The sequence below is a fragment of the Dermochelys coriacea genome, chromosome 2, assembly GCF_009764565.3.
Source record: "Dermochelys coriacea isolate rDerCor1 chromosome 2, rDerCor1.pri.v4, whole genome shotgun sequence".
In the NCBI taxonomy this organism is placed as follows: domain Eukaryota; kingdom Metazoa; phylum Chordata; order Testudines; family Dermochelyidae; genus Dermochelys; species Dermochelys coriacea.
The window spans coordinates 17,471,223-17,498,351 of NC_050069.1; the positions used below are offsets into that span (position 1 = coordinate 17,471,223).

A 27,129-nucleotide genomic window follows, 5' to 3' on the forward strand; every position below is an offset into this window, starting at 1 on the left:
GCAGGGCCAGCATTAGACTTACTGGAACCCAGGGCAGACAGCCGAATCCTGAGCCCCATTGCCCAGGACTGAAGCCATAGCTGGAGCAAATTAGCTTTATGGGGCCCCCTGTGGCATGGGGCCCTGTCCAATTGCTCTGCTTGCTATCCCCTAATGCTGGCCCTGGCTTTTAATCTACTGAAAAATGGTTGTTGTGGTGCAGGTGCGGGGGCAGGCTCAGAGAGAAAAATGCTGAGAAAAAAATTCAAATTTTTTTCTGAGAACCCCTGGTGTAGGCTAATTACTCAGCAAAACTCAGCAAAACTCTGAGGCCTCAATTCAACAAAGCACTTACAGACATGCTTAAAAGTTTGCTGAATTGGACCCTATACAGTGGTGGATTTGAAACTGGGTCAACAGGGCCCATGCCCAGGGGCGCCGACCAACTGGGTGCCCCTTAGAAAATATCCACCACCAGTGGCGGAAGCCTGGAGCCTCACCCCTGCTCCGCAGTGGCAGCACTGGGCAGGGGAAGCCCCTGGCAGCAGCCCCCACAGGGGCCACTGATCCCATCTGTGGCAGAAGCTGCGGGGTGGCAGAGCAAGCCCCCGCGCCCAACCTGCTCTCCAGTAGAAGCACCAGGCAGGCGAGGTGGGAGAAGCCCCAGCGCCCCAACCCTGGTTCCCCTCAGAAGCGTGGGGGGTGACAATGGAAGCCTCAGCACCTGGGCCCCCCGCTGCAGCCCCAGGACTGGAGGAGCTCTCACTCCCTGCTGCAGCTCTGGGACAGTCGTACAGGGAGAGAGCTTCTCCGGTCTTGGGTCCCCAGTGGGGGTGCAGAAAGGAGCAAAAGGGCTTGCAAGGCTGCAGTGGGGGGGAAGGAGGGGACCCTAGGTGAAATCGGCTGGGCCCTGAGGAAGAGGCAGAAAGGGGCCCCCCACTTGCTCTGGCCTAGGGCCCCAGGAAACCTTAATCTGCTTCTGATCCTATATATCTAAATAACAGTAGGACAAAAAAACAGTTATCATTAAGGTCAGTAGTCAGATGTGCATTGTTTCTAATAAGAGCAGGACTGGACCTGAAATTTCATAAATTTTATAGATTTTTAAAGCCAGAAGGAAATCATTAGAATCCTCTCAGCTGACCTGCTGTATAAGACAGGTCATCGCGTGTGGCTGAGCTACCCTATGTCTTTTAGACAGACATCCAAACTTGATTTGAGGTGGTACAGACTTCACCACATCCTTTGGTATGCTGTTCAATGGTCAATTCCTCTCACCGTTAAAAATATATTCCTTATTTCCAGTCTGAATTTGTTTAGTTTCACCTTCCAGCCATTGGATTTTGTTATGTTGCTGTCTGCTAGATTAAAGAGTAGACCTGGTCAAAAAAACAGTTTATCATCAGAAAATGCAGTTTCATCAAACCCTAAACATTTTGCAGGAATGTATGAGTTTCAACAAAGTTTTAGACAGGCAAAATCATTTCCATTTTCTCATTTTTCTGATGTCAAAACATTTCATTTCAATAATGTCAAAATGTTTAATTTCAATAAGGTAAAAACAGTTTGTTCCAACTTTATTGTTTTGATTTAACTTTTATATTTTAATATTTTATATTGGAATGTTTTGATATTAGCAAAACATCTGTACCTTATCAAAGTGAAACATGTCAACATTAGTGTAGCAAAACAACTGAATATTGACAAAACAAAACATTCTGAGAGTTCTGAATCAAAATTGTTTGGAATTCTCATTTTGTTGAAATTCAGAACAAAAATAGATATCAAAATATCAGAGTTTCCTGTGGAAATTTTCCTGTCAGACCAGCTATATTAAAGAACCCTCTAGTTTCAGATATATCTCCTTATGCAGGTACTCATATTTCCTGGGTGAAATTCTGGTCTCACGGTAGTCAATAGCAAAACTCCCATTGACTTCCATGGGTCCAGGATTTCACCCCAAGATCAAGTCAACTCTTATCCTTCTTTTTGTTAAGCTAAATAGATTGAGCTTCTCAAATTTCTCATTGTAATCAAGTTTTTCCAGAACTTGAACCATTCTTGTAGCTCTGTATCAGAGGGGTAGCCATGTGTTAAAGGGACTTGAGGACCAAATGTTGATAAGGGGAAGTTCTCAGGAGTCTGAGTGTAGTATATTTAAATAATGGTTTACCTTTCCATGATGGAATAATGGGTGGGAAATCATCATTTTTATAGACCCTCCCTCCACAAACACAATGTTATGCACCGTCTGCTTATACGGTTGCAGTCTCTGATACTGCAGTTCTTACACCGGCAAAATTTCCCATTTACTCTTATTTGTGCTTTGCTGAGTGCCAGATGAAGCCTTCTGTTCTCAGAGATGTACGGATGTGCCAAGAAAAGATCTTAGACAGATAATTGTTGGTTAAATACTTTAGTATAAGATCCTCTCTCCCACATGCCCAAGATATGGTTCCCATTTAAAAAATCATACAGTATAGTTAGCATAAGCAATAATTATGGTGGATGAGAGCTAGCCACAGTTTCGATCAGCAAAAGTTCAAAAATCATTGGATGTCTTCCCAAATCATGAGATTTCATTTTAAAGACTATATATCTATATTTTGGTTTGTCTTCACATTTTTGAACTCCCCTTGCCCATTCCCAGTGTGCGTGTGAGAAAATTAGTGTTGCCAACACACCTGAATATACTCACCCCTGCTCCACAGTGGCAGCACTGGGCAGGGGAAGCCCCCATCAGCAGCCCCCACAGGCACCACTGATCCCATCTGCGGCAGAAGCTGCGGGGTGGCAGAGCAAGCCCCCGCGCCCAACCTGCTCTCCAGTAGAAGCTCTAGGCAGGCGAGATGGGAGAAGCCCCAGTGCCCCAACCCTGGTTCCCCTCAGAAGCGTGGGGGGTGACAATGGAAGCCTCAGCACCTGCCCACCCCCTCCCCCCACTCTGGCTCTGACTGATACCTGTTGGTGGGGAACATAAGAATGGTCATACTAGGTCAGCCCAGTGGTCCATCTAGCCCAGTATCCTGACTTCTGACAGTGGCCAATGCCAGGTGCTTTAAAATGAATGAACAGAAAAAGGCAGTCATCAAGTGATCCATCCCCTATCATCCGCTCCCAGCCTCTGGCAATCGGAGGATGGGGCTACCCAGAGAATGAGGTTGCATCCCTCACCATCTTGGCATATAGCCATTGATGGATTTATCCTCCATGAACTTATCTAATTCTTTTTTTGAACCCCATTATAATTTTTGCCTTCACAACATCCCCCAGCATGAGTTCCACAGGTTAACTGTGCATTGTGTGAAGAAGTTCTTCCTTTTGTTTGTTTGATTCCAGCTTCTTCCCAAACCCCACATTTCTAATTAATTCTTTGCCCCACCTACCACACAACTGCCCATTCCACAGCTGGGCAATCAATTCTGCCCACCCCTCAGCCCCACATCTACCCTCATCCCCCGCCTCTGTTCCTCTTGCAGCTCTGGGATCCATCACTACCCTCTCCTCCCCTTTCCCATGCCTGGCGCTGGAAGGATGAAGAGGTGAGGGGGGAGGAGGAGGGGGAAGACTGCCTTCTTTTTCACAGGAAAGGAGGAGGAAGGAGGGGGTGGAGCCACCCTGAGCTGGGGGGGCTCTTTCTTGCCCCCTTCCCTCCTGTGAGAATGGTGTCAACTCTTGAAGAAGGGTGCAGAGTTCCACATGCAGCAGCTCTGACTGGCTGCTCTTCCCCTGGAGACAGGGTAGTGGGCAACCATCTGGCATCATTTCATACAAATCTATGTAATTTGATCTTAGTTGTTTCCCCCAGTGAGAGCTCCTGCAACAGGGCCAGAATCACTTTACTGTACATTTGGGAGAGGTGACAGCATTGTAACTGCCCTGCAAATGAGGCAGAGGGAGAGGGGGAGTTCAAAACTCAGAAGGCTGACCAAAAATCATGAGAGATTCTGTGGTGGTGTCTTTTTTAAATCTCATGATGTTGGGGCCAATCTTGTGATTTTGGTGCCTCTAACTCATGATTCTGAATTTTAGTGCTTGGGAATATTGGGAACCTCCACATCTTGTGCTGCTTGTGCCAGGCCCAATAACAATTGTGGGTCCTGAGCTGGAAGGCGAAAGCAGCAACTGTTGTTCCATGCACCCTCAAGTCATCCCCAGTGGGGCTAAACCATGGGTCCCTAACTCAAACCGGCTCACAGGGCGGGCTGGGTGCACTGTGAGAAACAAGTTTCAGAGTAGCAGCCGTGTTAGTCTGTATCCACAAAAAGAAAAGGAGGACTTGTGGCACCTTAGAGACTAGCAAATTTATTTGAGCATAAGCTTTCGTGAGCTACAGCTCACTTCATTGGATGCATGCAGTGGAAAATACAGTAGGGAGATTTTATATACACAGAATATATATATATATACAACATGAAACAATGGGTGTTACCATACACACTGTAAGGAGACTGATCAGGTAAGGTGAGCTATTACCAGCAGGAGAGAGAAAAACCCTTTTGTATGATAATAAAGGTGGGCCATTTCCAGCAGTTGAAAGTAAAACTATTTCCCCATGTTTATTTCCCCCCATACTGTTCCTCACACGTTCTTGTCAACTGCTGGAAATGGCCCACCTTGATTATCACTACAAAAGGTTTTTTTTTCTCTCCTGCTGGTAATAGCTCACCATACATGATCACTCTCCTTACAGTGTATATGGTAACACCCATTGTTTCATGTTCTCTGTGTATATAAAATCTCCCTAATGTATTTTCCACTGCATGCATCCGATGAAGTGAGCGGTAGCCCACAAAAGCTTATGCTCAAATAAATTTGTGAGAAACAAATTGCACTCCATTCTAAAGAGTGCATGTGCCCCTGAAAACCAGGCAGCCTGGTGAGGGAGAATTCATCCCTGAGCCACAAGACTCCCAAGCTATATTGTGTGGGTGAAGTAGTGAGTTTGTAGTTGTTACAGTCCCCAGAGGTCTTTTCCCCTCTGTCATATCGAAGCAGTTAATTTTGTTTCATGTTTGTTTATTTGGGGGACAGATTGAGCAGGTAAAGGGAATTTGGTCTCCTTTCACCACAGTGAGCCTGCCTCAGACATTCACTCAACACACACAACAGAAAGAAATAAAACAGGAAACATCCTTGAGCCAAAGGAAGGGGGGAGTTTGGCTTAAATATTTGTGTTCAAATTATTTTTGATTTTTAAACAAATTTGTCAAATCCTCTTAGGAGCAGAAGAGAGCAAAGAAACAAAAAGGAAACTTGTGTGTCACTGATGCTTGCTTTATGCACATGCTGTACACAGGCTGCAGTAGGGACATGCATCCCAAAACATGCTTTGTGCTCTCACTTACCTTTCCTGCGGTGATATCTGGCTGGCAAATTCTGGTCTTTTTCCATCGGTTCTCTTTCACAGTGGATCAAGGCTACTTATGCTGTTTTACACCCTGATTCAGCAAAACACTTAACCATGTGCTTAATTTTAATCATGTGACTAGTGCCATTGTTAATATAATTATATAACATATTTTCAGATTAAAGCAACTTTTTGCCCACTCTGGCTAAACAAATCCTCTTAACACTTAAAATTTAGCAAAACTCTTGCTAACGTGTCTCTCTTCCCATCCCTCTGACCCTCCCAAAAAGACTGATTTGGGGTGGAGCAGCTCGGTACCACTCTCAACACAGACAAATGGTTTTAAAAAAACCATTTGGTTCACCATACATAACTGCCCAACAAAAATGACCAGATGATGATGAAGTACAGTTTCTTAGCACCTCCCTACTCAGCACATCTGCTCCCTGTTCGTACTCAGTCAGATCTGCTGACTTTAGTGGGTTTCACTCTTCTTCACTCCTGTCAATTCTACAGACACTATAAAACAATGGGACAGTAAACTGTTATTGGCTATCTCATGTTTCATCAATAGAGCTGATAACTAAATTCCAAGTGCAGGGTCACCTGGCCAACCCCATTGCCTTACTGTCTGCCTTCAGCTAAACCTGTGCCCAGAAGGCAATAGGCTTGGACAGGTGGTGGGGCAGGGTGGTCTGGATGATAGAATATTGGACTAAGATTTAGGAAACTAGATTCTATTTCTGTTTCTGCCATTGGCCAGCTGAGTGAATTTAGGCAAGTGATTTCACCTCCCTGTGCATCAGTTTCTCCATCTGTTAAATGAGGATAATATTGATATCCTCAGTAAAAAACTTTGAGATTGACAAAAATGTGCTATATAAGAGCTAGGCATTATTATTGTTATTTATTAATGGTAATGATTCATTAGGTAGAAAGAATTCAGCTTGAATCTCAGATCCCAGTTTGAGTTTGCAAGGCTAGCAGTTAGGAGAAACATCTTTCACTTGTAAGAGGAGTAAATGTAACATGGGCACACTAAAAATGGAATCCTTCAGTACTATTTTTACAATAGAATCATACTTCAACTATTTTCAGAATTTATTTTAGTTTCTAACAATTTAAATATCAGGATGACTGGGTTAATAGAAATGGTAATAATTTGTAATCAAACAATATTACCCTGAGGCTGAGAATGTATTCTTACCATTAACTATCAAGCATGGAGAAGGTTGCCATTGAAAACTAAATTAGAAAAACTTTTGACTGTGTTTTTGTGAAACCTCCCCCCCTCCCCAGAGTTTCAGCCAATAATGGAGCTGGTGGACATTTTCTGATGCTGAAAAAACAGGCGGGGGATAAATTAAAAGAAAAGTTGTCAAAAGTTCTTTCTCTTTTCCCCAACCAGCTCTAAGTATGAATCTTTGAAACATCTGTAAATTGCAGTATTGACAGTCCCAATCATTCAAAAACCTTGAGTCAGTGCCCAAAATATCATGAGGCTGAATAAAAAATCACAAATAAGAAATTCTAGATTTTTGGTTTAGTTTGTTCATGGTTTTTGTTAATTTGTTTGTTTGTTTTGATTAGGTTTGGGGTTTTTGTTTTTGCCTTCTGAGATTTTTAGCTTTCAGATCACATTTTCTTAGCTTTTTCTCTGCAATCACAAGGGTGAGAAACTTAGTTTTGTTTTGTTTTGTTTTTTTCAAGTAAAAGCCGAGATTCTCACGTGCTTCTAGGATCTGGAGATTAAGAACAACACAAAATATTGCAAAAGTTGGAAACATTGAAACTGACAAATGCACTGGATCCATGTAGGCTCACCAAAATCTTGTTTCTTTCTCCTAAAACAGTTGAAGCGACTGGAAGTAGGTTTCCAAAATGCCATGGTTCCATCAGCATGTGCCTGTTAAATTGAGTACAGGATTTCTATGTCTCCTTCTCGTATGGAACTTGGGTAAGCGTGAAGTGTTTCTGAAACATCACTTTCACCGGCAATTTATTTGATACATGATAAAGTAATTTCCCCTGCACATGCACTTTGACATTGCCCCGGGAACATCTAAAATGTTTTTCCCAGCCATGATTCTCAAAGCCAAAAGGACATGTCACCTAAGGGAGATACAAAATACAGGCTGGGACCAGGGTGCCTGATTCTCCACTTCCTTAGGGTAATTAAAATGCTATTACTGGCTGAAATTCTGTGGCATCACCAGCTAGACAGGACGGGGTGACAAGTCTCACCTTCCCGAATGGGCTATCACTGAGACATATTGGCCCCAGTGACTAAGTTTTACCCCAAGTCCATAAAGCATTATTTCAATATAAATACATTATTCCTTAAATATTACCCATGCAGGCATCTCACAATGACTGTGAATCTTGACAAGTTATGAGCTCTCTGTAGATATGTTATATATTTTTCTATATGGATAAATAGATGTGTGTAAGATATGTGTTTGGTGTAGTGCATTTTCAGGTCTGAGGAAAGGTGTTTGCAAAGAATGAGACGTTTTTCCTCAGAGCCTCTGTGTCACAGAGGTGTTAGAACAAATTAACATACCAGAGAGGCCAGCAATTGGTGGGATTCACAATGAACCATCTTCTTGAGCCTGCCAGTGTAGCCCATGCCCGCTTTGTGTGGTGCTTTGTCCCCCTCTAGTGCACCTAGACCATCTATAGATTGATGAGTCTGTAACAGTATTGGCTTAGTGGGATCTGCCTTTTAGCTCATGCAGTAGAGGCTCATACACTAAGCTTCAGAGGTCCCAGGTTCGATCCCACCTGCCTACAGTTCACTGGTTTTACACCAGGATTAAGTTAGAGAGGCATGTTGGCCTGAGAAGTTTGCATTGATGCTGTCTGGGCCACATGATCTGCAAATAAATGGAAGCCTTCATTCTCCAGCACTGTTGCTCCTACCTCTTCAACATTACCATTCTTATGTATTATTTGTGTTATGGTTGTTTCTAGTGGCTCCAGCTGAGATCAGGGGCTCACTGTGCTGGGCATGGTTCAAACACAGGATAAGAGACAGTCCCTGCCTTGAAGTGTTTATACAGCAAACAAAGGGAGTATTATTATTCCCGTTTCACAGAAAGGGAACTGAGGGTCAGACAGATTAAGTGACTTGCCCAAGGTAAAATAAGACATCTGTGGCAGTGCCTGGAATTGATTTCTGGAATCCCAGCCCAGCTTAGCTGTATGACTACCCAGAATAAGCAGTAACATATCAAATAGCATGCTTTGACAAATTAGTGTGCTTGTAGCTGTTACCATTTTCAGGGTGGCATGCTGCATCATCCTTTGCATCTTATGGTTAATCGTGCTTGCAAACCTGTCTCTAAATCTCTAGAACTCTTTGTGGCTCTCTTCTTCCTTTGATTCCTATTAAAGGAAGTTATTCACTAGTATCAAGGGCCTGTTTCTGTACCACTGAAGTTGAAAGGTGTTATGCTATTGACTTCACTGAAAGCAGGATCAGGCCCAGGGAGGGGGCAGGGGAGAGAAAAGCTAATTTCTTAATCTTTGTTCCTTTAAAAGCTAGGTCTTTCTTGTTGGCATGTACACGCTCTGCTGCTGTTAGAAGTAACTTGTGGCTCTGCATGATGGACTAGCTCGCTGTACTATTATCCAACCATTTCACAGCCATAACACTCTAGAGGAACAGAGAAACCCCTTGAGAGTCCTGGTTGGTCATTTGAGTGGGAAAGTCATTTCTCAGATTCCACTTTCTCCATTTTACAGCTGCAGGCATAAAAGGAGAAAATAAGAAGGAGAAGAATGTGCCAGTGCTGGCTACTGCAGGTAAGGCCTGACACATGGCTTCAGAAGTTATTCTGATTGTGTGGGGTTAAGTCTAAGTCAGAAGTACAGTAGCTAGCCCAATTGGCGTGACTTGGTGAGTGAACTCCTGTTCAGTAATTTCCATTCAGGAACTGCAGCCAGGCAAATCCTTTCACAGCCACTTTTCCCTACCGCTACCCTGCTAGAAACAACTGCACCCCATTCCTGACACCTAACTCCCCTGAAAGCCTGGAAAGTGACTCAGCAGCCATTTTCCTGGTTATCATGCAACCTGAAGACCACTCTACTGCTGCTTCCTATGATATCCATCTTTCCATGAGCCTTCCCTTGATGTTGCTCACTCCCTCCTTCCAACTGTTGGTTCCCTCAGACTCTCTTATTCTCATCCTAACATGTACCCAAACCGGACACCGCTTTCAGTGGCTGGCACCCTCCTGACCACAGGCTACAATCCCATTTATGTTCCAGAAACTGTCCTGCTAACCTCTGATGGGCTCTTATCGAGGAGGAGGAGGAGTGGTTTGATTTCTATAGCACATTGTGTGGCTTCTATGTCTCTTCCTCGCTCCTAGTTGCTGCATTGTATGTACTGCAGCTTTCCTGTTGTTCTAAATACCCAAGTTTGTAACATGTTTGGTTCAGAGCTGGTCAAAAAATGGTAAGACATTGTCAAAGAAATATTTTCCCCCCAACATTGATTTTTTTTTCTGGCTTGGGTTTTTCATCCATGCTCCCGCCCCAATCCCACACCCTCCAGCTCTGCCCTTTCCCTTGGTTTTTAATTGTCTTGTTTGAATTAAACAAAACATTTTTTACACAATTGTCAGTGAGAAAAAAGCCCTAGCAATTTTTGATCAGAAAATTTTCTCAAATTAAAAAAATGTGACCAGCTCTAGTTAGGTTATTCTCCTTGACCAATCAGGGCACCTCATTAAAATAGCTGAATCTTCATTCCAATTCTATGCAACATTCACAGGTGGAAATTTAACAGAAAATTTCTTCCAAATGAGTGTGGTTTATAAATGGGCACCTGCTTCAATGCCACTTTAATGAAAATGTGTGTTGCCCATTAATGAACTCCAACATCCTAGGATTTTGCTGAATAACCTGGCATCCATAGCAGAGCACTGAGGAACACTGTCAAAAGTGCCTTTTAATTAGTGAATGCATATACAGTGCCCTGTCTTCCTTTTGACATAGCACGGCCCCTGCCATTCTCACCTGATTCTAGTATCAGCCTTTGTATTGCACTCACGGTATATTTAGCTTCTCAGAGTCACCACACATTGTTTTCTAGCCCTAATAAGCAATCTGATGTTTTCATTTTCCCACAGATGACAGCATCTCACTGAATCACTTTATCAAAGTCATTTAGAGGAATATATACACAGCACATTGATAGGTTCCTAGCACTGTCAAATGTCTGATGTTCAGAAATGCTGCTTCTTTTTCAGAGCTGCCTGCCAAATCTGTTGATCTGGCTGCGATTAACCTGACTGAACTAGTGAATGGAATGTTAAATACAGCTCTCAAAGGTAACATTGGTGTGCTACAAAAGGATGTGAAACATGTTGTGGACTGTCAGCTCCACATAAATTGAAATATGGAGCTAAAGAAGTTAGGGGACAAAGCTTTAAAAATACACTATGGTATACTGCTGTATTTGAACGAGTTCCTGTAACGTACGTACGTGTGTGTGTGTGTGTGTGTGTGTGTAATTATTAACAAGGTGTCTTTAGAATGATCTCTTTGATTCACATTTGTTGTATCGCCCTTTCTTCCCCCCCCCCCATCTATTTTTGTACCAGCCTCTCTAGTTTTGTGTGCTTAAAATTAAAAATGGTGATTTAAAATTATTTCTGCTAGATCACAATGAAAACAAAATTCAAATGCATCTGCCATTGTATGGTGTGATTTAGAAATAAAATCATGTCACTGTTATATCAGACTCAATAGCTGGGTTATAAATAAATAACCCATTGAAGTCAATAATAGATATGCACATTTTTCTGCAGGTACCAAAAAATTCTTCTCTTTGCTGAGCATTACCTCTTACAGCTCGTTTGCCTTCCACAAAGTTTCGGTCGCCATTTATAACAGTGGGTACCATACTGTTTTATTCTCCTCTCAAATGCATTTTTGTAGAAGGTGAATCCATCAAGATTTCAGTTTCCACTGTCCCTCTTTGCAGTTTCTAACCTGAAAAATGTTGACCCCAGCAAGTTCCCTATGAGGTATTGCTACTGTTTAAACAACATGACAAATGACTTAACAGGTGGGTGTAAAAGCAGTCTGACTGAGAGTGGGCTGGCATTTGAGTGTGTTTAAGCCAAATTGTTTCCATTTGAGCTGCAGGTTCTCAGCCCCAGTCCTGCAACTTTCTTTATGAGTGTTGTAGTTACATTGAAGTCAAAAGCCATGGTAAGTGGCCACTTTGCAGCACTGGAGAGACTCAGTGAACTGAACACCAGAAGACCGCTCCCTGCTGGCAGCCCTGGAAAGGGGCTGTCAGCCAAGCAGGCAAGATGAGTTGCCACTGGGGAAAAAAACCTGCATTTCTTCATAGGGAATACAAGGGGAAAGAGGGGAAGACAGCCCCTCTAGAGCCTCCCAGCAATATCTGATATCTATGGTTTCAATTTTATAGTATAATTTAGCTTCTCTAATTGCTTTCAGTTCCCTGGAGATATCCAGGGGTTCCTCCAGGCCAAGCCTGCAGTAACCCCTCTAAGCCCAGAGGTGGGGAAGGAGCAAAAGAGGACTGGGGTCTATATAGGGCAGTATAGTGGAGTGAGAAGCTCCATTGCACAAATTCCCCCCACCTCCTCTGAGCACTGTTCAAATTCCAGAATGGGTGTGAGGCCACTTTTCCCCCATTTTGTGCACCTGGCCATTTCCCAGCACTGGTGACTTGGCAACCAGCTGTTTTACAGAGTCATATGGCGCTTCCGTGCCCCTTGTTCTGGCACAAATCTGGGCATGGCTCTGGGCTGGTACAGTGTCCCAGCTGTGACATATGAAAAGGATATTCCACAATCCTGGTTATTTCTTCTACTTTTGGGGGCTAGGACCCACATCTGTACATATGCGTGTGCAGCACCTAGCACAATGGGATCCCTGTGCACCACTTGGGAACTCTGGGCACTACCATAATATTATTTATTTGTTATTTGTATTGTGATAACCTGTCAGGGCACCCCTCATGGACCAGGGCATATTGTGCTAGGCCCGGTACAAATACAAAACAAAACTGCGTCTATGAGTTTGCAAGCAAAGTAATAAAAGGTTTGGATGATAAAAAAACAGAAGTTTGGGGAAAGGGAATAACACTACAAATTAAAGGCACGGGGGCTAAGCTTACATTTGTGTCCTGTATTCCTATCTCTTGCTGATTTCCTAAGCCAAGTTACACAACTTCACTGTAATATAAATGCCATGTACTGAAAAGCTGCTAAAATTGATAATACAGTGTTGGCTCTAAATGTGATTTTCTCTTCAGTGTAGAGAGCCAGTGAAGGCCTCTGCATCACGTAAGTCTTATTTTGGGAGTTTATGTAGCACCTAAGTGGGATTCCAGTGGCACATAGGCCATGTACACATAAGGGAACATTCCCCTGTATGCAATATTTAACCTCTCTGTTATACTTCAGAGCATTCCTACTGATAAGCATTTGAGTCCAAGTTCAGCAAAGTATTTAAGTTTGTAGTTAAATCCATCCCTATTCAGCAAAGCACTTAAGCCCATATGTAACTTTAAGCCCCTTCTTAATTACCACTGAAATCAAAGGCAAAGCACGTGCCTAAAAGTGAAGCACATACGTAAGTGCTTTACTGAACAGGGATGGACTACTGGATTGGGGCCTTGGATTGTAAACCTGCTCTGTTTTGTCTTCTAGCTTTTACAGCTTTACTTGTTGATATTATTGGAAACTCCACCAGTTACCTCACAGAAATTTTCAAATCAACCTCGATCGTCTCAGGTGTGCATTTCTTTTTATCATTGTCCTGTTCCCTCCTGGAACATAAAAAGGACATGTTATAAACACTAAGGTGGTAGCTATCCCCACTGCTTCATCAGCAGTATTGACCTCACCAGAATAGGGGCTGCAACTGTAAACCAAATCACCTTGAGAAAATATTTTTATTAAAACTCTGTTTCATAATGTAATGAATTATTGTCAGCATCGTTGTAACATATGACCAGAAATGTAAAGGGATTAATTTAGGGCTGAATTAAGGTTTCCTTAGTCAACTTTAGTATCACATTCCACAAATAGTCCTTCAAACTTCCTCCACCAGTACTTATTGACTTCAATGGGACAGGGGATAGTAATGTTGCCTAGTGCATAGAGCACTGGACTGAGACTCCAAAGACATGGCTTCTAGTCCCAGCTCCACCTCTGACCTTCTGGATGATCTTCAGCTAGTCACTTCATCTCTGTGTGGCTCAGTTTCTCCACCAGTACACTGGTGCTTTGATATGCCTTTTGATATGCCTGGATATTATTTATTATTAATTATTATTACTATTACTACTCCTGGGGTAAGGTACTATTCAACTTGAGTATATGTATCAGAATCTGGCCCAAAATGTGGGACTAACTTTTCCTGAATATTTTTAGAGGCTAAATATCCCTTTGAAAATTATTTGATTTGGCTGTTACCCTTAAAATCCTGTGAATTGGCTGAAAATCTTATATAACTCAGAGTCAGATTCTGACACCTTTCCTTACATCTGGTAGCAATTTACTCCACAAGGAATCCCACTGACTTTAAAGAGACTGCTCAGCTGAGCTACTGCACATTAACTTGACTAAGGACTGCATAATCAAACCATAAATAATATTACCTTAAAATTGCAGAATTTCCTAACTATATTGACAGACAGATTAATAGGAATACTTCAAATTCTGAGGTGCAGTTATTTGGTAATTTTGTAAAAATAATTGTTGATTTATTATTTGCTATTTAAAAAACTGTACATTTGGGAGTGAACCAGACTCAAGAAAGGACTCTTCCAACCTAGGCTCCTCTTATACTGGTGAGTAGCTATTAGAACTGGTTTGAAATAGGGATTTTTTTCATTTGGACAAAAAAGGGGAAAAAATCAAATTTGGTTTATTTTTTGGAGGACGTTTGAATACTGAAAAATTTCATCCAGAAACCAAAATACTTCAGTTGAAAACAAAAATATTTTCATTTGGAAGTGCTGTCACGATGCCTCATGGGAGCTGTAGTTCAGATGTCTTATGTTCCCATTGTCCTGCATAAGGTGGACTCCCTGGTTGGACTATATTTTCCATGAGGCACAGCCATCTCCCCTCTTGGACAATAGAGGCAATACATCATGGGAGTCCCTGCATATAATGCATCATGGGAGATGTAGTTCACAAGGAGGAGTCTAGCTCATAGAGGAGAAAGGGAACATGAGGCACCTACACTACAGTTCCTATAAGACATCACAGAGACATATTCAAATCAAAATATTTCAGTTTTTGAATGGAAATATCTTGCTTCTTTGAAGAAAATTGAAATATTCTATGGAAAGCAGGCACTTTTGTGAAAAATTTCATGTAATCGAAAACTGAATTTTCTGTCAAAAACCAAATTTGGATTGAGATTTTTTCAACCAGCTCTAGTAGTCACCCCTACTAGGTGGATTTTGACTCCATGATTTCAACTCCTTTAAAATACTCTAATAAAAAGCATTTGATCTACATTTGTTTTCCCTTTCAGTGAGTCAGAGCAATGATTCAGACTGTATCTATATCTGTGTGATGGCAGGCCGAATAGGTAAATGTAGAACTTATCCCTTTTGAGAATATAACCCTTTACACTTACAGCACTGATTGAATCAAGAATCTACTGCTTTAATCCCCTTTGTTATTTCTGTGCATGTATTTTTGCAGGCAGAAATATGTCTGACTTTTGGGAAATGATAGAGAAGTCTCCTGTTATTAATTACACATTTTCCAGTAATATGTCTGCGCTCCTGGGTAAGTACATCCTGAAGGAATAAATGAATAACAACATGTTTTCTTAAAAAGAAAAGGAGTACTTGTGGCACCTTAGAGACTAACAAATTTATTAGAGCATAAGCTTTCGTGAGCTACAGCTCACTTCATCGGATGCATTTGGTGGAAAAAACAGAGGAGAGATTTATATACACACACACAGAGAACATGAAACAATGGGTTTATCATACACACTGTAAGGAGAGTGATCACTTAAGATAAGCCATCACCAACAGCAGGGGGGGGAAGGAGGAAAACCTTTCATGGTGACAAGCAGGTAGGCTAATTCCAGCAGTTAACAAGAATATCAGAGGAACAGTGGGGGGTGGGGTGGGAGGGAGAAATACCATGGGGAAATAGTTTTACTTTGTGTAATGACTCATCCATTCCCAGTCTCTATTCAAGCCTAAGTTAATTGTATCCAGTTTGCAAATTAATTCCAATTCAGCAGTCTCTCGTTGGAGTCTGTTTTTGAAGCTTTTTTGTTGAAGTATAGCCACTCTTAGGTCTGTGATCGAGTGACCAGAGAGATTGAAGTGTTCTCCAACTGGTTTTTGAATGTTATAATTCTTGACGTCAAAAAGAAAAAGGACACTAAGCTATCTAAACTACTATATGCCACAAGGGGCCACAACAATGGTTCCCGTAACCCACCCAGCAATATTGTTAATCTATCCAACTATACTCTTAGCCCAGCGGAAGAATCTGTCCTATCTCGGGGCCTCTCCTTTTGCCCCTCCACCCCCACGAACATGATACAGTTCTGTGGTGACCTAGAATCCTATTTTCGACGTCTCAGACTCAAGGAATATTTCCAACACACCTCTGACCAACATATTAACCCACAGAGACCTTCCTGCCAACACTACAAAAAGAAGGATTCTAGGTGGACTCCTCCTGAAGGTCGAAACAGCAGCCTGGATTTCTACATAGACTGCTTCCGCCGACGTGCACGAGCTGAAATTGTGGAAAAGCAGCATCGCTTACCCCATAACCTCAGCCATGCAGAACACAGTGCCATCCACAGCCTCAGAAACAACTCTGACATCATAATCAAAAAGGCTGACAAAGGAGGTGCTGTCGTCATCATGAATAGGTCAGAGTATGAACAAGAGGCTACTAGGCAGCTCTCCAACACCACTTTCTACAAGCCATTACCCTCTGATCCCACTGAGAGTTACCAAAAGAAACTACAGCATTTGCTCAAGAAACTCCCTGAAAAAGCACAAGAACAAATCCGCACAGACACACCCCTGGAGCCAGGACCTGGGGTATTCTATCTGCTACCCAAGATCCATAAACCTGGAAATCCTGGACGCCCCATCATCTCAGGCATTGGCACCCTGACAGCAGGATTGTCTGGCTATGTAGACTCCCTCCTCAGGCCCTTCGTTACCAGCACTCCCAGCTATCTTCGAGACACCACTGACTTCATGAGGAAACTACAGTCCATTGGTGATCTTCCTAAAAACACCATCCTAGCCACTATGGATGTAGAAGCCCTCTACACCAACATTCCACACAAAGATGGACTACAAGCCGTCAGGAACAGTATCCCCGATACTGTCACGGCTAACCTGGTGGCAGAACTTTGTGACTTTGTCCTGACCCATAACTATTTCACATTTGGTGACAATGTATACCTTCAAATCAGCGGCACTGCGATGGGTACCCGCATGGCCCCACAGTATGCCAACATTTTTATGGCTGACTTAGAACAACGCTTCCTCAGCTCTCGTTCCCTAATGCCCCTACTCTACTTGCGCTACATTGATGACATCTTCATCATCTGGACCCATGGAAAAGAAGCTCTTGAGGAATTCCACCATGATTTCAACAATTTCCATCCCACCATCAACCTCAGCCTGGACCAGTCCACACAAGAGATCCACTTCCTGGACACTACGGTGCTAATAAGCGATGGTCACATAAACACCACCCTATATCGGAAACCTACTGACCGCTATTCCTACCTACATGCCTCTAGCTTTCATCCAGATCATACCACTCGATCCATTGTCTACAGCCAAGCGCTACGATATAACCGCATTTGCTCCAACCCCTCAGACAGAGACAAACACCTACAAGATCTCTATCATGCATTCCTACAACTACAGTACCCACCTGCTGAAGTGAAGAAACAGATTGACAGAGCCAGAAGAGTACCCAGAAGTCACCTACTACAGGACAGGCCCAACAAAGAAAACAACAGAACGCCACTAGCCATCACCTTCAGCCCCCAACTAAAACCCCTCCAACGCATCATCAAGGATCTACAACCTATCCTGAAGGACGAGCCATCGCTCTCTCAGATCTTGGGAGACAGACCAGTCCTTGCTTACAGACAGCCCCCCAATCTGAAGCAAATACTCACCAGCAACCACACACCACACAACAGAACCACTAACCCAGGAACCTATCCTTGCAACAAAGCCCGTTGCCAACTCTGTCCACATATCTATTCAGGGGATACCATCATAGGGCCTAATCACATCAGCCACACCATCAGAGGCTCGTTCACCTGTGCATCTACCAATGTGATATATGCCATCATGTGCCAGCAATGCCCCTCTGCCATGTACATTGGCCAAACTGGACAGTCTCTACGTAAAAGAATGAATGGACACAAATCAGACGTCAAGAATTATAACATTCAAAAACCAGTTGGAGAACACTTCAATCTCTCTGGTCACTCGATCACAGACCTAAGAGTGGCTATACTTCAACAAAAAAGCTTCAAAAACAGACTCCAACGAGAGACTGCTGAATTGGAATTAATTTGCAAACTGGATACAATTAACTTAGGCTTGAATAGAGACTGGGAATGGATGAGTCATTACACAAAGTAAAACTATTTCCCCATGGTATTTCTCCCTCCCACCCTACCCCCCACTGTTCCTCTGATATTCTTGTTAACTGCTGGAATTAGCCTACCTGCTTGTCACCATGAAAGGTTTTCCTCCTTCCCCCCCCTGCTGTTGGTGATGGCTTATCTTAAGTGATCACTCTCCTTACAGTGTGTATGATAAACCCATTGTTTCATGTTCTCTGTGTGTGTGTATATAAATCTCTCCTCTGTTTTTTCCACCAAATGCATCCGATGAAGTGAGCTGTAGCTCACGAAAGCTTATGCTCTAATAAATTTGTTAGTCTCTAAGGTGCCACAAGTACTCCTTTTCTTTTTGCGAATACAGACTAACACGGCTGCTACTCTGAAACCTGTGAACATGTTTTCTTGTTACCCACTGCAATGAATGCAGAGATTTACTTGTCTGCTTATACAACACATGAACCACAGGAAACTGTGTATGAGTTAAATGCAACACTGGCACATCACCACATTTGGGGTCAGATCTATCATCCATTGAAGGCAAAACTTCTATTGATTTCAGTGGATGCAGTGTCTGGCCCAGGGCTGGATTTACAACTTACAAGCCCCTCGGCACCGCATCTTCAGAACCCCCCTGCCTACAGCTGACCTTTCTGTGGCACACAGTTTTAGAAAGGTAAGGCGTCCCTAGAATGCCAGCACCCCTAGGTACGTGCCAATTGTGCCTAATTGGAAATCCAGCCCTGGTCTGACCTTTATGACCTAATCCAAAACTCACTGAAGTCAATGGAAGTCTTCCAATTGACTTCAATGGGCTTTCAATCAGGCCCTTAAATGAGGATAGGTACTGAGCATACTCCATAGCCCTTTGACTTCCTTGGGGATTGTAGATTTTCAACACCTTACAGGATTTGACTCAACAGCACTGCTAAGACCTTGAATTTGCTCTCAGAAAGCACAAATAATTAGAAGAAAATAATAGGAAGATTGATTAGATGTTCATCTAATGCGTTATCCTTGAGTGTGGTCTTAAGTGCCTGGTGTAAGATTTAGGAGGTGCCTGGTTTGCTTACTAAGAGAAAAGAAGCCAGAGATGTATACTTCTAATTTGGATACAAAAGCATAGTCATTTAGGAGAAAGGTGTTGCAATTACCCCAACTGGAGATATTGTGGGGAATTTGTACATCTCTCTGAAAGGTGGGAGATAATGGAGAGGTGACATGCTGGGACCATGTTTAGGGGCAGAAGAGTATGTTCTTCTATGCACCACATGAGTGTGGTGTGTGAGAGATAGATGTAGTCATGACCCCATGAGCTGTCTTCTCTAGATGTTTGGAGGGCCTAAGATGTGGATGGGAGATGAGGGAGCTAGAATTCTATCTAGCAATGAACTTGTCAGTCACTGCAGTCCAGTCTCTTCCTATACAGATGAATAGATGATATCCGTAAGGTTATATATTCTGTAAGGTTTGTAAGATACTTGTGTTCATTCCATAGATACACATCTGGGAAAGTAAATCTAGGTGAATTTCCCCAGAATAACAAACACTTGTGTGAAAATAGGATCTCCAGAGCTGGGAACAGTCAGTACCGAAACCACAGGACTCTACTGCACTTGATTTAAAGGACTAACTCCATTAACTCTCAGCAGTAATAAGCTGTTATCGTCTATGTGAGCTACCCACTAGAGGGGGATAAGATACACTTGGCCAGTTGCTACAGCAAGACCTGTTTTGGTAACCTAAACTGCATGGTAGATTGAGCTACACTAAAATGTTGACCTCATGCAGCCACTGGTGAATTGGTCTTCTGCTCAATATGAACATCACAAATATTATAAGTGAAGTCAATGGGAATTTTACCTATGCAGGATAAAGTCCAAGAAAATTATTTCTCCTATTTTAACAAAACAGTAAAAACATATAGACATTTTGCCCAATAGCTACTTTTCTTTCAAAGACAATGGCTGTTTCTCTTACACCAGAACTCAATCTAAACCCATGTGTTTGATTTACATATCCAAATGCTTTCAAAATTTGTTTTGGATTCTGAGCATGGCAGGATACAACTAACTCTAACTTTTACTAACTAAAAGATACAGACTCAATTCTTCCCAGTTTAACAACCTTACGAGAAGACCCTGACAAGATCGCGGATGAGCCCCCTGAAGACATTTGGACATTTAAAAGTATGCAAGTATCCTCAGAACTAAATATTTAATCTCCTGGGCAGACTAGTTGAAATGAATTTCTGTTTCTTATTTTGTTCGCACCACTGTGTGCTCGGTGCAGTACAAAATCTAGAGGAAAGCACAGCATTTTCCTAAAGCACAAGATATGTAAACTGGAGAAACATTACACATTAGGCTAATAGTGTGTGATTGGGGATTCGAAGTTCTGTGCACAAAGTGGCACAAAGCTTTTTTTTTAAATAACTTCATTGTTCACAGAAGAAGCGTCTTACGGAGGGATATGAATTAAGGAAACATGGTTGCAGGGCATGTGAGATGGAGGAGACTGTTCAAGATGCTTCCCAAATCTCACTCATTCTCCCCATAAACCCCTCCTTCTCACCAGTCTGTCTCCTCTTTCTCTATCTAACTATCAAAGGTACTTACATGGCCTCCATTATTGTAGTATCTCACAGTCTTCAATGTATTTATCCTCAAAATACCTTGTGAGGTAGGGAAGAGCTATTTATCCCCATCTTACAAATAGGGAACGAATGCACAGAGAGGCTAAGTGACTTCCCAAGGAGACACAGGAGGTCTGTGGCAGAGCAGGGATTTGAACCACATCTGTCAAGTGCTAGGCCAGGGCCAAGATACTAGACCATCTTTTCCCTCCCAGCTACCTCTAAATATTCATCTTTTCCCTTCTCACAGACACTTTTCCTCTTTATCCCCAAACTCTTTCCCTTTCCAGGTCTCTCAAGCCTCTCACACCAAACCTTCACTGTCTTTCACATTCCTAGTCTCACTCCCTCCACCCAATTTCTCCAATCCTTCTCAAATCCCACTTTCTGCCCTCCCTCTCCCACCAAACTCATCCCTTTTCTTTTCCCCCACATGCCCTTCCCATGATCCCCCTCCTTAACCCTCACCTCTTAGCTCAGCAGAAGAGCTGGTTAGGAAATGATAGAATTATTTTCAAGGGGAAAAAACTGAAAAAAACCATTTAATTTTCCTTTTTTTTTTTTTTTTATACAATAAACAGAAAACTTTTCAGTAAAATGTTTGTTTTTGAAAACTTTTTTTTCCATTCAGAAAACAGAAAATGTTGAATGAAATGAAATTGTACCATGCATCCATCTCTCCCCTGACCTTGCTAACGAGGTTGAGCAGTTGCCATTCAACATGTTCTAGGAATCGATAGGTTTTACCATATGTACTGTAGACATGTTCCCCAAAGTGTTATGTTCACCATTTTCTGGATGTTTTGGCATTGGCTGTGCTGCACTAGAAGTGTACATCAATGTGCAATCAGATAACAAAATCCTTCCTGTTCTTTTATGGCTTTAGCGACCAGGATGCCTTCCTGGGAACAGACCATTGAATGGAAAGGAGATGAAATCCTATCTACAAGATTTCCCACATGGCCAAAGACTGTTGGTTTGAAAGGATCTGGATTTCCAATTCTACAGCTGCCCTTGTGGTTACAGACAGATGCTTCAAAAGGACATGGCACTACAAGGCCACCTCCTACTACCATGGAAAGTGATGATGTTTTACCCCAAATACAGCCATCAAGTGAGTTCAGAGAATGGTCTGCTGTGATCAGATGCCTGGGAACATAAGGGCTCTCACTCACTCAGTAGATTATGTCCTTTGCTTATATATGTTCAGTGAGGCTTAAAGGCCAAATCCTGCTCATGTGATCACTCAGCTTGTCTCTTCCTGTGTAGGGAGTGCATTGGAACAGCAGCTGTGGAGTTACTCTTCAGGCACTCTGTAGCCCAGGGAAATTATTCTTTCTTGGCCCAACTTCCTACCCTCTGTAGAGCTATTCATGGGCTGTGTGCTGGAAGGAGAATGTGGGCTTAACAGGATGGGGAAGAGAGAGAAAAACAGCTCCTGTTAGATCCAATCATGGATTTTCTGTGGCCCCCAATCCACTGAAATGTTACTTCCTGCAGAAAAGCATCAAGCTTGAGCTTGCTGCCGTCTTGAGAAAACAGTCCTCACATTCAACAAATTACATCAGCCCTGGCCTATCCCCGTCATTTTCAGGGAGCAGCCAGCTCAGATAGTGTCACAGGGGTGCAAAGAACAATAGAAACTCTTCTTCTGACCCTCCAGACATCAAACACCCCAGCCTCTACCTGAAAATCTGAGCATAAGAAGGGAAGAGAAGCGAGTCAGGTTCACGGTACCTCAAAAGGCCAAATGAGAACTAGTGTGGACATACAAGGGCACAGTTTCCCCACCCCAAGATCAAAGTTCCCACAAACATCATCAGCATCCAGCACGTGTAACTTTTTGCTTCCATACATGTCAAAGTTGAAAAATTTCAAGTCAGATGAGGAAAGAGCTTGGGCCATGATTTTCAAAAGTGACGAGTGAATTTTCATGGAGATGGTTTGATTTCGATTAAATTGTGGCAGAATTGGCACACACATGCCCGGTTTCCTGCCAGTTTTCCCTTCCTACTCTTTGCCAGCCCTCCTGGGTGGCTCCTAAGCACTATGGCTTCCAGCCCAATTAGGGACAGTGGGCTTCCAAGGTCAGGGGCTCTGCGGCAGCCCACCATGCTAGATCCCCATGAACCGGAGCCCCAAGGCTTCAAAGGCCCCCTGGTGGATTGCCCTGGAGCTGGGGCACAGTTCCCTTTCACAGAGAAATGCTAAACTTTTGGTTTTCATTCCAAATTGGAACAAAAACTCATTTTGAAATATGAAGTGCCTCCACAAAATGGAATGGCCTTTCTCCATGCAGCTCTAGTCTCAAGTTGGACATGCAAAAATCACTAGATGTTTTTGAAAATCTAGTCCATGATTCTTTCCCATAAATATATATTATGTGACGCGTACTGAATTAGCTCCGAAATCTGGCTGGACAATTTAATATATGTTCTTTGTTTCTGCAGTGGGTACATCTTCACCAATGCCATCTGTCTCTGCTGAGCAAATGCAGGATTTACCAAAACCTCTTCCTCTTTCTAGTGACGAGATTTCATCATTGTAGGGGAGATACATACAATTATTGGGTCTGTCCTTCCGCAGCTACTTACCCAGCCAAGGCCTCCATGCTCCTGACTCTTTCTTCTGCCTTCTTCACTCCACGCGCACCACTTAGCAATCAGCCCACTTTCTGACAGGTGTCAGAGTAGCAGCCATGTTCTTTTCATTCCTGGGCCTTATATGCCTGGAATGCCCTCTCTGACATGCTCCCAGCCATTTGAATTATGCCAGGGGGCATATTATAAATCCTTGTCTACTCACAACTAGTTTATGACCTGCCAGAACCTCAGGAATAACAGTATACATGTTGAACTTCACCCTTCATCATCTCCCCATATTTTATATGCTGTCTAGTTCAAGGGGGGGGGGGGGGGCAGGAATCCTGTGTCTTTATCTGCCTATAGCGCACCAAGCATGCTGTTGGCATTATACAAGAAAGAAATAATAACTATCGAAATGTGTTTGATTTTGTTCCCATAGCTGAAATGTATCCATTCTGGACACAGCCAGCTTCTCCTGAAGTAATCAAAGTATCTATCCAAACAGAGTCAGGTAAGTTTATTTCCTATGTACAAGAACGAGGTTGTTCTGAGATAACCAGTAAATAATGCTGCCTGGTACATTTATGATAGAGGAATTAATTAATTTGTCCCTGTATGTTGGCTCATACATACACACATATCTAAACAGATGATTTGTGAAATGTGTAATTTTATGTGGTCTACTGATGGTTTACTGAACCTGCCATATGTTTCTATTAAAATGCCAAGGCCTGTTGTATTCTTTTCCTCCCTTCATTTATAACAGATCTACCTTCATTATTGTTGTCTACCCCTGTATTCAAGCCTGAAGTGTTACCAAAACTGCATACAGCTTCCAGTAAGTACCTGCTCTCTGTGCAGCAAAAAATGGAGGTACTGACAATATACACTTGCTCAGATTTTCCCATGTGAAAAGGACAGATGTGTTTTAAATATGTGACAGTATGTCATATTTTGAGGTTACATATATTTGTGTGCTCCCATATATAAAATGGGCCACTTTCATTTTGATTCCATTTGTGAGTCATATAACGCTAATATACAAAACATGTTACTAAAAAGGCATTCACCTATGTCAGGGGTTCTCAAACTGGGGGTCAGGACCCCTCAGGGGGTCGCGAGGTTATTACATGGAGGGTCACGAGCTGTCAGTCTCCACCCTAAACCCCACTTTGCCTCCAGCATTTATAATGATGTTAAATATATAAACAAGTGTTTTTAATTTATAAGCGGGGTCGCACTCAGAGGCTTGCTATGTGAAAGGGGTCACCAGTACTACAAAAGTTTGAGAAACACTAATGTGTTACATGTGTTGGTTTTAACTTTGGGGAGAATCTGAAAACTCACTTATCCAAAAGAAAATAGCATGCTTCAAATACTCTTACTAATAAAAGTCAATCCCTGTTGCTTTACACACGACATGTAATCTAGAGAAAGAAAATCAAGACTGTTTACTAGTCCAGCAGTTCCTAAGCCTCAGGATGTGGCCAGCCTCCTTTGGTGATGTAAATATCGGCACATCAAGGATGCCTGATCGGGGCTAGGTTTTCACAAGATTAGGTGCAGGCTTGGTATGTAGCTCAAGCCACAAGTATTAGGTGCTGAGTACTTTTGAAAATCTGGGCCCTATTTAGATGCCTAGAAGGAGCTCTCTTGAAAAATCTGGGCCCAACTGTGGGTCCTGAACCCATGACCATCTGGCCCTGAGCTCTTTTGGAAATTAGCCCCAAATCATCTAGTCCAGAGTTGACAATTGGAAAGCACAGTAGCTTAGAAGTAGATTTAGGCTTAATCTGCATAGCAAGTCAAGTTAAAGCCTTAAACATGATTCAGAAGCAGAAGGAAACTTCTGCTTCTAAACATAACAGCAGCCAGAAATTTAGGAAAACTGATAGATGTTTGCCAGTGCTTATCATAGGAAATAAATAAACATTTGTGCTCTTGGTGAGGACAGCTCTATCCATTCTACCATATGCTTAAGATAGGAAGAAACATGTTGAGTGTTACTGTGGAAGTGGAAAAGAAAAATCAACTATGGCCACATCTTGTCATCCTTTTTTAAGCATAACTCCCATTGACTTCAGTAAGAGTGTGATGCATGGATATGACTCTTAGGCCTGGTCTACACTAAGGGGGGAAACGATCTAAGTTACGCAACTTCAGCTATGTGAATAACGTAGCTGAGGTAGACGTACTAACATCTATTTACCGCGGTGTCTTCACTGCGGTAAGTCAATGGCTGACACTCTCCCGTCAACTCCACCTGCGCCTCTTGCCCTGGTGGAGTACCCGAGTTGACAGGAGAGCGCTCAGCGGTTGATTTATTGCATCTAGACTAGATGCGATAAATCGACTCCTGCTGGATTGATCGCAGCCCGTTGATCAGCAGGTAATGTAGACAAGCTCTTAAAATAGTAACATAAACTCATAACAAACATAAAGACTTAAGCCAACATCCCATTCCATTTCAATTAACCCACATGCCAAACCGCATCCTGTCTTCCTACCATGCAACTATTTAGGCAGGGGAGTGTGGAGTGGAGTGAAGTTCAGAAGTGAGGCTTTATCTGGGGTTTTATCTGGTTCATTTTAGATCCAGTCCCAAGCTGAGAAATTCAGAGCTGAATTTGAGCTCTCTCAATGTTCAGGGGGTGATTGGATCATGGGTTTTATGTATGGCTCATCACTGCCTTTGTTCCAAATTATTCATGGAAGAAATACAGGAGACGAAAACAAGGCCAGAGAAAATTTTATTTATAGTGTACAAAAATAATTAACTCTGTATCTTGAAGCTTCATGCCCTGCTGCAGTTCTTGTCCCTGCTGGTTCCACATTTAGGCCTCAGTATGTATAGCTAGCACTCCTACTTGAGTCTCCTGGCTGCGGTGAACCATACGGAAGCTAAGGGAAACCAAACTGTAAAGTTGGTTTCCCCAGCTGCAGTCAGTAAGTAGCAAAACTCAAAGGATTATTGAGGTTTGGGCTGGAGAAGGACTCACATATTTCGATACATCTTATCTTGACCCGGGGGGGGGGGGGTGCCTCCTATGGCAGAAGAGTGGAATTTGGTGGTTTTGGGGTTTTTAATCTTGATTTTCACTTGATCTTAATTCCTTCCCTTTCTGTCGCCTGGACTGGAATGTGACTACCTCATTTTAAGATTGTATGTTGATTTAGGCTAAACATTTTCAGAGCCACTTAAGCCACCACAGTTAATGGGAATTTGACATCCAAGTCCTCCAGGCAGCTTTGAAAAACTGAGCCTTAAACTCACTTTATTTGACTCAGATAAGCTATCTTTTCGAGAGCAGCCATTGAACTCAGTTCTCTAATAACACTTGTTTTTATAATGTGACTTTCAAGCTGGAGCACCCCAGATTGCCTTTTCAAAGGGCTCACTTCAGCCACCTCTCGGGTGGAACATGAAAGCGGTTTACCAGAGCACAGCAATGCTGCACAACAGTGTAGGACAGGTTGTGAAAAAGAAAAGCATGTGTGACCAGAACAGTGGAAGGAATTTAATTAAGCAGCATGCAAATTCCCCAGTTAATATCTAGCCAGGACCCCAGTGGTTTATTCAGAAAGAGCCGTGGAATATTTGATGACCATGAGTATTCAAGACCTTGATTCTACTGTTCATCATAAAGCAGTGCAGCATCATGCCCCCAGACTGGTGCTAGGACCTTTGGCTAGTCAGTAATGCAGAGAAAAGAATGTGACCTACTGAATCATCAGACCACGTACCACAGCACCAAGTTAGTCTCCTGACCAACTGCTGACCCATCCCTATTTAGCTTCGTGCCATCTGACCTGCTCCTGGCACAAGATGGAATGGCTGCTGACGTTTTGCTGGTGCTTAATAGATTTTGAATGTTTTTTTCTCTCTCCCACTGGATTCACACCAATTTCCTGCCTAGTTACCATCAAAT

General features: G+C 42.7%; 1 protein-coding gene across 1 annotated transcript in view; it reads left to right on the forward strand.

Moving 5' to 3' along the window:
- Window positions 1-6,940: 6,940 nt before the first annotated feature.
- The window catches only part of HHLA1 (HERV-H LTR-associating 1), a 47,645-nt gene continuing 27,456 nt past the window's right edge, over window positions 6,941-27,129 (forward strand). Inside the window, exons 1-12 of the mRNA XM_043509854.1 lie at window positions 6,941-7,286; window positions 9,077-9,136; window positions 10,591-10,671; window positions 11,152-11,235; window positions 11,328-11,411; window positions 13,033-13,116; window positions 14,873-14,929; window positions 15,046-15,132; window positions 20,077-20,169; window positions 21,502-21,729; window positions 23,640-23,711; window positions 23,967-24,073. Of these exons, the coding sequence (XP_043365789.1) occupies window positions 7,211-7,286; window positions 9,077-9,136; window positions 10,591-10,671; window positions 11,152-11,235; window positions 11,328-11,411; window positions 13,033-13,116; window positions 14,873-14,929; window positions 15,046-15,132; window positions 20,077-20,169; window positions 21,502-21,729; window positions 23,640-23,711; window positions 23,967-24,073 (1,113 nt within the window). The 5' untranslated portion in view covers window positions 6,941-7,210. The remainder of the gene's footprint in view (window positions 7,287-9,076; window positions 9,137-10,590; window positions 10,672-11,151; window positions 11,236-11,327; window positions 11,412-13,032; window positions 13,117-14,872; window positions 14,930-15,045; window positions 15,133-20,076; window positions 20,170-21,501; window positions 21,730-23,639; window positions 23,712-23,966; window positions 24,074-27,129) is intronic.